Source organism: Saimiri boliviensis, chromosome 16, assembly GCF_048565385.1.
Source record: "Saimiri boliviensis isolate mSaiBol1 chromosome 16, mSaiBol1.pri, whole genome shotgun sequence".
NCBI lineage: Eukaryota > Metazoa > Chordata > Mammalia > Primates > Cebidae > Saimiri > Saimiri boliviensis.
In genome coordinates this window covers 78,245,261-78,257,411 of record NC_133464.1, presented here as the reverse complement: position 1 = coordinate 78,257,411, position 12,151 = coordinate 78,245,261, and the positions used below count along the sequence as shown (strand labels likewise).

General features: G+C 38.1%; 1 protein-coding gene across 3 annotated transcripts in view; it reads left to right on the top strand.

Annotated features, from left to right (window-relative positions):
* The window catches only part of USPL1 (ubiquitin specific peptidase like 1), a 38,669-nt gene that overhangs the window by 7,875 nt on the left and 18,643 nt on the right, over positions 1-12,151 (top strand). For all 3 annotated transcript variants that reach the window (XM_074387888.1, XM_074387889.1, XM_039473261.2), the window contains 2 exons: positions 4,944-5,583; positions 11,347-11,460. In XM_074387888.1, coding sequence (XP_074243989.1) covers positions 4,944-5,583; positions 11,347-11,460 — 754 coding nt within the window. The remainder of the gene's footprint in view (positions 1-4,943; positions 5,584-11,346; positions 11,461-12,151) is intronic.

Sequence of the window (12,151 nt, the reverse complement as noted above, 5' to 3'; positions counted from 1 at the left end):
TTGTTCTTGAAGTATTCTTTTTTAAGTGATAAAGCAAAAAATGTATAATCAAGAATTTTAAGTTTATACTTTGGAAATGTTAAAAAGGAACTTGAGTAATTTATTATTATTTTTAAAATTTCTATCTAGTCAGCAATGAGAGTCCAGTGTACTTTATGAAGTAGATTGGTTTACACCAGGGGTGAGCAGACTTTTTGTATGATGCATAAGCAAGGAATGATTTTTATGTTTTTTAAATGGTTAGAAAAACATCAAAAGAAAAATGCCAGAAAAAATCAAAAGAATGCCCTTTCATAATACATGAAAATTAAATGAAAGTTAAATTTCAGTGTTCATAAATAAAGTTTTACCAGAACATAGCCATACTCAATCATTTATGTATTGTTCATGATTTCTTTTGCATACAACAGAGTTGGGTAGTTGTGGAAGACTGTAGCTCACAAAATCTAAATATTTATTATCTAGCCTTTTATCAGTAAACTCTGCTGATCCCTGCTCTATAAGACCCCTGAATCAAATTGTTTCCAAAGAGTTTCGTTATGAAATTTGGAGTCTGCTGTGCTATAAATTGCAAAGAACCGTTTGGAAAACTTCTTTTTGTCAAGTATTTACATTAAAATGTTCCTTGATTTGTTAAAAAAAAAAAAAAACTAATATAAGACTGGCCCAAAATTATACCAGATTGAAACTCTCAAGTGTATTTAACCAGTAGGAAGTTTTAACTTTTTTTTTTTTTCTTGGAGTAGTCTGTCATTCATTGTTTACTTTGGAACATTTATTTAGGTTTTTTTTTTTTAAACCTATGAAATTTGTAATGAAGTTTTTAAATCATTAGTGTTAAATAATCAAAGAAAACTTTTTTTTGTTGTTTTCTTCATTTGTAAAATGAATACATTGTTATTATAATTTGTCTTTGGCCATACCTTGTTGATAATTACTTATCCAAATATAAGAAGACATGATATGTTTTCCTTATTCCTATTTTACAAGAATAAATACAGGAGTTTACGTAAGCTGCTCCAAAACTCAGTGACAGAGACAGGATTAGGTTTTTTTCAGCATTGGATTTTAAATGATACTAGATGGTTGTGCTGAGCTAAAATACTAATGGTTTGGGTATATTTTTATGAATTTTTAAAAGACAGCTTAAAAGCTTTATTCTAGTTGTAAAAATCATATGTGTTCATTGTAAATAGAAAGGAGTCAGGTATAAAGAGATAGAGATCTTTAGAACATGTGGAAAGAGGCAACAATTTTAAAAAAGAAAAAGATAAAAATCTGAAATCATTAATTTATAAGAGGGAAAAATCAGAGCAAGGACCTCAAACTGTATTCCAGATTGGCCCTTTGGTGGGAGCACAGATGATATAAAGAAAAGTCAGTGAAGACACTTGCAAAGAGTGTGAGTGGAAACCACTAAGTTTTGCAGTCCCGGGGCCTCTTATGGTTAATTTACTGGGTTTTTTTGTTTGTTTTTAATGTACATTGCTTTGGAACCAGAGGTTTATTACTGTTTTGAATGAAGTAGAGGTGTAAGTAGGATGTGTACACCATGATCTTGACTGCTTGAGATTCACCAAGGGTGTTTGTCTCAGGACTTTTTTTTTTCTCTTCAAAAAATTTGTTTTAATTTTAAAATTGTAAAAAAATTTATCATCTTAACCATTTTAAAATATAAAATTCAGGAGTATTAAGTACATTCACTTGTGCAACAGGTCTCTGGAACTTTTTTGCGTCTTGAAAAACTGAAACTCTGTACCCGTTAAACAACTACTTCCCGTTTTCCTCTCCTCCAGCTTTTGTCAACCATTCTCATTTCTGTTTCTTTTCTTTTCTTCTTTTTTTGTCTTTTGAGACAAAGTCTTGCTCTATCGCCCGGGCTGGAGTACAGTGGCACGATCTCGGTTCACTGCAATCTGCCTGAGGGTTCAAGCAATTCCGCTGCCTCAGCCTCCCGAGTAGCTGGAACTACAGGGGTGTGCCGCCATGCCTAGCTAATTTTTATTTTGGTATTTTTAGCAGGTTTCACCATGCTGGCCAGGCTGGTTTCGAACTCCTGACCTTGTGATCCACCCACCCCAGCCTCCCAAAGTGCTGGGATTACAGGCGTGAGCCACCGCACCCGGCCTCTAGTTTCTGTTTCTATGAATCCAAGTACCTCATATAAACAGAATCATACAGTATTTGCCTTTCTTGTGGCTAGCTTATTTCACTTGGCATAATGTACTCAAGGTTCATCCTTGCATGTGATAGGAGTTCCTGACTTTTTTTTTTTTGAAGTCTTAATCTCCAGTTTATTTTTATTTTTATTTTTTATTATACTTTAAGTTCTGGGATACATGTGTAGAATGTGCAGGTTTGTTACAGAGGTATATACATACCATTGTGGTTTGCTGCACCCATCAACCTGTCATCTACATTAGGTTTTTCTCCTAATGCTATCCCTCCCCTAAGCCCCCACCCCACGACAGCCCCTGTGTGTGATATTCCCCTCCCTGTGTCCATGTATTCTCATTGTTCAACTCCCACTTATTAGTAAGAGCATGCAGTGTTTGGCTTTCTGTTCCTGTGCTTCTATCCATTCACCTATCTGCAGATGTTTGAGTTGCTTTCACTTATTGGGTATTGGGAATGATGCTGCAATGAACGTGGGTGTACAGACATCTCTTCAAGATTCTGTTTTCAATTTTTTTGGATACGTACCTATTTATGATGCTTTGAATACGTAAATGCTATTTTTAAAGCATTCTCAGTTTTCTGACATATGGTAGGACTTAGGAAGTAATTTCAAAGCGTAATGTTGGCAGGTTGTTAGCTGATGATGACTGCAGCTAGTTGGAAAGTCAGAAGAATCTAGAACTTGTCCATTTATGCTAAAAAATTTCATAGTAAGTGCAGTATTATGAGTGTACTGTTCAATAGTGTAGTAGAAAAGGCTCTCTGAGGGGATTTAGTGCATTTCAGTTACCTGTTGGTGTGAAATGAATCACCTTAAAACTTAGTTGCTCAAAAATTTGAATGGCGGCTGGGCATGGTAGCTCACATCTAGAACTCCATCATGTTGGGAGGCCAAGGTTGGCAGATTGCTTGAACCCAGGAGTTTGAGAGCAGCCTGGGCAACATGGTGAAACCTTGTCTCTATAGAAATACTGTGGCAGGTGCCTGTAGTCCCAGCTACTTGGGAGGCTAAGGTTGTAGGATCACTTGAGCCCAGGAGACGGAGGTTGCAGTGAGCTGTGATTGTGCCACTACACTCCAGCCTGGATGACAGAGCCAGACCCTGTCTCGAAAAAAATTTTAATGGCTTCATTTATTATTTCACATGATTATGTGAGTCGACAAGGGAATTCTTACATATCATACCATGTCAGCTGGGACAACTGAGATGTCCACATGGCTGGCAGTGGTACTAGCTGCTGGCTGGCAGTTGAGCTCAAGTAGTCAGCCAGGGGTCTCAGTTGTTTCCCATGAGGTTCTCTCCATGATGCCAGCTGGAACCTGGAACTAAGAAGGGGTGTTCCAGAAGAATTGCTTGTCGTCTTGAGCCAGTGCTTATCAGGCCTCTCTGTGTATCATGCGTGCTGATGTTCCGGCAAAGCTAGTCACATGGCCAAGCCAACTCTGTACAGTGCAGGGCCTGGGTACAGGAGGGCATGAATTACCAAGAGGTGTGGTTCTCTAGTTCACAGGAGGGCCACCAAGATAGTAATCTACTATACTTGTATAAAAGAAGGCATTAATTAACTTTTTATTGTTATCATTATTTTAGAGACTGGGTCTTGCTCTATTGCACAGGCTAGAGCAATAGAGTGGGGCAATCATAGCTCATGGCAGCCTCCAACTCCTGGGCTTGAGCAATCCTCCCACCTCCACCTCCCAAGTAGCAGGAATACAGGAGTGTACTGCCATGCCCACTTGAAAAAGAAGGCAGGTTTTTTTTTTTTTTTTTTTTTTTTTTTTTGAGATGGAGTTTCGCTCTTGTTAACCCAGGCTGGAGTGCAATGGCACGATCTCGGCTCACCGCAACCTCCGCCTCCTGGGTTCAGGCAATTCTCCTGCCTCAGCCTCCTGAGTAGCTGGGATTACAGGCACATGCCACCATGCCCAGCTAATTTTTTTTTTTGTATTTTTAGTAGAGACGGGGTTTCACCATGTTGACCAGGCTGGTCTCGATCTCTTGACCTCGTGATCCACCCGCCTCGGCCTCCCAAAGTGCTGGGATTACAGGCTTGAGCCACCGCGCCCGGCCAGAAGGCAGGTTTTAAAAGCAAACCTTTAATGTAGAGGGTTCTTGTATTTGTTACTTAAAATATTCTGGTAGTTTTTAAACTTAGGAAAGATCCAGTGATTCTTTTAGTGATTTGTTTGCATTGTTGTTATTTGGCTGAAATTGTGTTAATGCACAGTAAGATGTGATGAAGTCATTAAAATTCAGCCAGTTGGACTTGATCGAAACCCAATAAGGATGTAAAACAGCAGTGCTCTGAGATGCATATTCAATTTCAAAATATAGGAAACCTAGAAATTGCTCCATGTCTTTTTAATTTGAAAATACTTTGAAAATGTGTAGTGCTGTGTGGCGTCTGTCCAAAAGAGTAACATTCATTATAGAGTGTTTCTTTACATTGTTGGAAATTTTAAATTCACTTAACATTAGATTTTTATTGAAGCAAAAATATGTTTTCCTTATTCGCTTACCCTTGTGTAACTCAGATTAAACCCTTGATTGTTCAGATTAACCTGAAAAAAAAAAATGATTCTTTTGGAGGCTACATTTTTGATTTAGTAGTTGTCTCTAATTTTTTCAAATTTACGTGTATAAATATAACCTATCTTGAAATTAATGCTAAAATTCCATACATATTTTTTATGATAATGAAAATTATAATACATGAAGTTACTTGAATTTCTGTGGTTTTTACCATTTTATTTTTACTTTCCAGTGCATTTATCCTTTGGGCTCTAAATCACTTAATAACCTAATTTCTCCTGATTCAGAAGAATGTCACACTCCACATAAGCCTCAAAAAAGGAAGAACCTGGAAAGCAGCTATAAAGATTCACTTCTTTTAGCAAATTCCAAAAAGACTAGAAATTGTATTGTTACTGATAATGAACAAATTTTGAACAGCAAACATAATGGAGAAGTATATGATGAAAACTCATCAAACTTACCTGGTAGTAATGGTCAACAGAATCCAATTAGGACAGCTGATTCCTTGGAGCCAAATGAGATTTTGGAAGCTGATACTGTTGACATGGCTACTACAAAAGATCCTGCTACGGGGGATGTTTCTGGAACTGGCAGACCTTCCCTTCAAAGCGAAGGATGTACATCTAAACTGGAAACGCCGTTGGAGAGGAAATGTACATCATTTCCCCAGACTCTGTGTGTCCAGTGGAAAAATGCTTATGCTCTCTGTTGGTTGGACTGTATCCTGTCAGCTTTGGTGCACTTGGAAGAGTTAAAGAACACCGTGACTGGACTCTGTTCGAAGGAGGAATCTGTGTTCTGGCTGTTGTTTACAAAATATAATCAAGCAAATAGACTTCTATATACCAATCAATTGAGTGACGTTAAAGGTTGGTACTAAAATTTTATTTTTATTTACTTACTTATTTAGAGACAGAGTCTCACTCTGTCACGCAGGCTGGAGTGCAGTGGCGTGATCACATCTCCTTGCAGCCGTGGCTTCCACAGGTCAAGTGAGCCTCCCACCTCAGTCTCCCAGGTAGCTGGAACCACAGGCACACACCACCATACCCAGCTAAGATGGTAAGAAGGGGCCTCACTGTCTTGCCCAGGCTGGACTCAGTTTCCTAGGCTCAAGCCCCCTTCTACCTTGGCCTCCCAAAGTGCTGGAATTACAGGCATAAGCCACCATTGCAGCCTGTTTTGTCTTTAATTCTTAAAAATATTAATGTTGAGTTTTGTCTCCCAGCATGTGGGAAAGACGTCATCCATTGCTTCTGTTTCTGGAGGCCTGGCAGCAAGGAGCCCAGGAACAGTATCATGAAGCTTGAGATAATACCAGTTACATTATCCTCACTGCCCAAAAGGCAGTCTTTTTCAAAACCAAAACTGTGATTGTGTCTGTCTTAGCCTGTCAGGGTAATAGTGGTTAGTTTTAAGTGTTTGAACTACTGAAAAGCAGATGAAGAAGTGAATAAAAATCACCCATAATCCCACAACCTCCTAAGAGCTCTTGTCACAATAAGGGATATCTTTTTCATTTTATTTTCTGTAAAGTAGGATACTTATAGACCCACCTCCCAACATATGAAGAATTAAAACATTCCCAATAACTTACATTTACCTATGTGTTCCTCCCATCCCATCCTCTACCTCCTCCCATAAGTAATCATTATCTGGAATGTGTTTTATCATTCTGTCTTTAATTCTTAGCTTTTCTTACATGTGTATATCTAAACACTCCTTTATCACAGTTTTACTTTTCTTGGTTTCATTTAACCCAAGGTCTAAAAGTAGGTAATTATAGTACAGTAATATATTTTGAGAGAGGGAGAGACCACATTTACGTAACTTGCATTACAGCATATTATTATAATTGTTCTATTTTATTATTAGTTGTTGTTAATTTTACTATGCCTGTATATAAAACTTGATGATAGGTATATAGATATAGGAAAAAACATAATATGTAAAGTGGTTAGTTACCATCCAAGGTTTCAGGCATCCGCTGGTCTTGGAAGTTATCCCTCTCAGATAATGGGGGATGGATAGTACTGAACCCTGTATATACTGTGCTTTTCCCCATATATACATAATTATGGTCAAGTTTAATTCAGAGTCAATTAAATGTGGGCCAGGTGCAGTGACTCACACCTGTAATCCCAGCACTTTAGGAAGCTGAGGCAGGTGGATATCCTGAGGTCAGGAGTTCAAGACCAGCCTGGCCAACATGGTGAAACTCTATCTCTACTAAAAAATACAAAATTGAGCTGGGTGTGGTGGCACACGGCTATAGTCCCACCTAGTTTGGGAGGCTGAGGCAAGAGAATCACTTGAAACTGGGAGGTGGAGGTTGAATAATCATTTGAACCTGGGATCACACCACTGCATTCCAGCCTGCCTGGGTGACAGAGTGAGATTCTATCTCAAAAAAAAAAAAAAAAAAGTAAATTAAATGTGGCTCAACATGTTGCTGTCAATTGGAACATTTGTTTCTGATCGTGTTTTCCACCCACAAATTCAGTGCTTTTTCCATCTTAACACTTATCAGGTACTGTGGCCATAACTTTAGCAGTTGAGAGGCGACAGCAAAATTAGCACAAATTTCTTTTTCCTTCTTCACAGTTTCATGGATAAGAGATTTGTTCTTAGATCTCAGCAATCTCAGCATATGATTTTTTTTCTTTGAGAACTTTGACTTTCTACTTAAAGAAGCATTTTACAGCTTCTCTTTGGCATATCTGCATTGCCAGCATCACTACTCTTGTGCTTTGGGGCCATTATTAAGTCACATAAGGGTTCCTTGAACACAAGCATTGCAATACCATAGCAACAGATCTCATCATCAAGATGGCTACCAAGTGAACTATGGGCGGGGAGTGTAGGCAACATGGATACACTGGATGAAGGGAAGAGTCATGTTGCCAGTGGAACACAGCACGACTATAAGAGTTCATGATGCTGCTCAGAATGGCATGAAATTTAAAGCTGAGAAATTGTTTCTGGAACTTTCCATTTAATATTTTCAGACCATGGTTAACTTCAGGTAACTGAAACCACAGGAAGCAAAACCAGAGATGAGGAGAGACCACTGTATTGCCTAATTTAGTTTGTTTTGAACTTTAAACAAGGGGGTCATACAGCAGGTCTTCTGGGACCTTTTTTTCTCTTTGTAAAAATTTATGAGGCTGTTTGTAGTTGTGGCTCATTGATTTTCATTGCTATATAATACTTCCATTTTGTAAATGTAACAGTATATTTATCTACCTGTCAGTGGACAGTTTTTTCTATTATAAATGCATCTGCTGTGCCCTTTTGGGAGACAGTATAGGAGTTTCCCTTCTGTATACCAAAGGAATGGAAAATCGTGGACTCCACTTCCTAGACTCAAGCACTCTTCCTATCTTGGCCTCCCAAGGTGTTGGGATTACAGACATGAGCCAGCATTGTAGCCTGTTTGTCTTTAATTCTTAAAAATATTAATGTTGAGTTTTGTCTCCCAGACTCTGGGTCCAAATTTACAGGGTAATGACAATTGTTTTCCAAAGTGGTGTTACCAATTAATTCTCCCATTAACAGCATATGTAAGAGCTCTTCCTGATCCATATATTCTCCTTGGCTTATTTTCACACTTTGAGATTTTTGCTATTTGAGTGGTGTAAAATGGTCTGTGATCTTGATTCGCCGTTTCCACATTTTGAAGAGGTTGTCGGCTCTGTGCGTATATATTGGTCATATTTATTCCCTCTTCTATGAAATAGCTTTTTTTGTCTTAGCCCTATTTGTTCCGTTGATTGTCACATTTTAATTGATTTGTATGAGTTTGTTCCTTGTATCCTTGTTGCTAGAGTTATGTCAGATGTGTTCCTGAATCTGCTCCCAATTTGCACCTTGTGTTTTTATTTTTTAAAAGCTATCTTGATTTATAGGGAAGTCTTTACGTTCCATTTGGAGCTAGTAATGTGTGTGGCTTTTTAAAGAAATTACTGCTGTTCCCAAGGTCAGAAAATCATTTACCTATATTTTCACCGAAAAGTTACACAGTTTTGCTTTTGACATTGAAATTCTTCAGTCAGTTGGAATTCATATTTATGTGTGGTGTGAGGTAAGGATCCATCTTTTTCCCATTTGTGTAGCCAGTTTTTGTAGCTCCACTTTATTTTCTCAGTTGATCTGCCATGCTACCAGCATATCAACATTTCAGTTATGTGTGTAGCCATTCCTTAATTCTGAGTTTTATTCTCTTGGTTACTTTGTCTAACTCAGCACCCATACTTCGTAAATTATTATGGTTTTTTAAGCCTTGCTACCTTGTAGGGCAAGAATCCTGACTTTTATTCAGCTTCATTTGAAGTGTCTTGATACATCTTTTTTCTGATCTTCCTTGGGCATATATATTTTTTGGACAGATGTGACATAATACCAAGCTTTCTTCGCTTGACATTTTAGGTATTTTCCTATTCATTAATGTACTAAGAATTGTGAGTTTGGTCATACAATCTTTTATATGCATCTTATACATTGTTTCCCTGCTGTTAATCATTCAGGCTTGTACTAGTTTTTGCTGTTCGGAATTAATACCAGGACAAATATCCATTTGTCTTTTGAATTTGTTACCGACTAGAATCCTAGGAGAGATATTAAAATGTGAATATTAGAGGTCTTTGCTGAATATAGTTTTCCAGAATGGTTGTACCAATATATAACTCCATTTTCATTATGTAGAAAAAAATACCTCAGAGCTTTCTAACCACGTTTTTGGAACATTCAAGAAGTTGTGGTTTTTGTTAAGTAAGAAATATTTTAGTTTCTCTGAGACTGAATTTTTTTTTATGTCAGCTACAGTTTTTTGAAATTTTCAAGTTCAGTTTCTCACAGGCATTTTTGCCTTTGACTCTTCTTCTATTTCTGCTTTCTCTAATTACAGGAACCCCAGTGTTAAATAGGTTACAGTTCAGTTGTTTGTTACAGAAGAGCAGCAGTTCAGTATTAGAATTAACTTTATGTTTGTATCTGTTACTAATTTTTTACAGAATAATTTCAGTTTTTATAATCTGGTTGTTAATTATATTTGTTTGAGCTGTATTACTTTGCAATGTAAGTTTGCTTTTTTTGGCATGGTCAAATAACAAAAATTCCGGTTAATGCTTATTTCATATTACAGGAGAATCTAGATATTTTCATTAGGGAGACATATAAGCAGAGTGTGATCAGGCTGTATGAATTATTTATAAGAGATGTGAGTGAAAAGATCTGTTTGTAGCTTAAGAGTAAGTAGAGTCCGATGCATGTGGAATCTTTTCTTCAAAATAATTTTCTTATTAACTTGGATAGTTTCTTGTCACAGTAATTCCATTTTGAAGATGATTTTTACCATAAAGAAGTGATCAGAAACATAGATATGTGCCCAAAGGTGTTTATCACAATAGTATTTATAATAGCGAAAAAAGAAACAAAGGTCTAGCAATAGGAGAATGATTACTAAAGCAACGTTTCAGCTGAACATAGTGGCATGCGCCTGTAAGCCCCACCACTCAGGAGGTTGAGAGAGGGTGGAGTGCAGTAGCGCGATCATGGCTTACTACAGTTTGGAGAACCCCAACCCTCCTGGGCTCAAACGATGCTCCCACCTCCTGAGTAACTGGGACTGCAGGCGTATACCACCATACCCAGCTTTTTTTTTTTTTTTTTTTTTTTTTTTTTTTTTAAGAGATGGGGTTTCACTGTGTTGCCCAGGCTGGTCAGAGTTTTCAATGAAGCAAATTTGTGTGGACAGAGCAGGATATGGAACTGAATAAACACTATGATGCCACTGAAGACCCCTTCAGACCCCTCAAAAATGACACAGAAGGGAAATACACGAGATATTAGTTTGGGAAATAATTGGAACTTTATTAAAACTCCCTATAAATTTATCTGTCCCTGGCCGGGCATGGTGGCTCACATCTATGATCCCAGCACTTTGGGAGGCTGAGGCGGGCTGTTCACGTGAGGTCAGGAGTTTGAGACTAGCCTGAACAACATGGTGAAACCCCATCTCTGCTAAAAATAAAAAAATTGGCCAGGCGTGATGGTGGGCAACTGTGGTCTCAGCTACTCAGGAGGCTGAGGCAGGAGAATTGCTTGAAGCCAGGAGTTGGAGGTTGCAGTGAGCCAAGATCGCGCCATTGCACTCCAGCCTGGGGGACAAGAGCAAGACTCTGTCTCAAAAAAAAAATATATTACCAGTTCCTATGATCTGGCTAAGGTCAATAAAAGTTACACAGAATGCAGTAAATGACTAGACATCATTTGTAGTATAAGTGATAATTGCACATAAAGAGGTAACTTCTTTAGCTATTTTATAGATAGACATATACCTGAAGGTTAGTTATTTGCTATGACCTGTGATTATTTGGGCAAGAAACACTTTGATTGAGATTTTACCCATTCAGTAAGTACTAATGATATTGTGCTGATAACATACAGTAAGGGAATATGTAGTATAGTACAGAGAAATTATTAAGGAAATGTTGTGTTTTGCCTTTTGTGTCTTTTTGTGCCTTTTGTTTGCAAAACTTACTGACTCAGCTTTCATTCTTGGGAATTTCTCAGTATTCGGTGGGAAGATATACATTGATGAGGTATTGATAATGTTCTCTGTATTTTCTTAGATGGAGATTGTAAAAAACTTACCTCAGAAATATTTGCAGAGATAGAGACCTGTCTGAATGAAGTTAGAGATGAAATTTTTAGTAGACTTCAGCCCCAGCTTAGATGCACATTAGGTAAGTAATTGGTATAACTTACTTGTATTATACTCATCTACCATGTAGAAATATTCACATCACAAGGAAATATAATACCATTTTATTACCTTGGACGATCATATTCTTGGAAGAGAATCTGAGTAGTTTGACTTAGGCATCTACCACTGGGTAAGTTATCGTTGGGCAGCGCTGTTCCATATAAATATGTAGGCTAGTGTTTCGCCTCTTGAGAGTGGGTGCAGTTCTCAGAAAGAACCAGGAGAATATTTCGGGGGCATATCATTAGTCCTTTTCTAGTACTTTTCCCCATAGACAAATCTAGCATTTTTAAACCTCAATTGTGCATTAAAAAAGCACCAAGGGAATTTAAAAGTAAATGTCAATGCTAGGGGCATTTAAATTATAATCTCAGGGATTGGGGCGGGGGTTGGGGGTGCTCAGGTAATCAGTAATTTTTAGAAACCCCACATTGACAATAGGTGTTATTGCTTAGGCCAGGCGTCCCCAGACTTTTTACACAGGGGGCCAGTTCACTGTCCCTCAGACCGTTGGAGGGCTGCCACATACTGACCACCAATGAAAGAGGTGCCCCTTCCTGAAGTGCGGCGGGGGGCCGGATGGGGGCCTCAGGGGGCCCGTAGTTTGGGGACACCTGGCTTAGGCAGTAGCACCTATTGGAAGGACTCAGACTCTTGGGCCAAATCAGTAA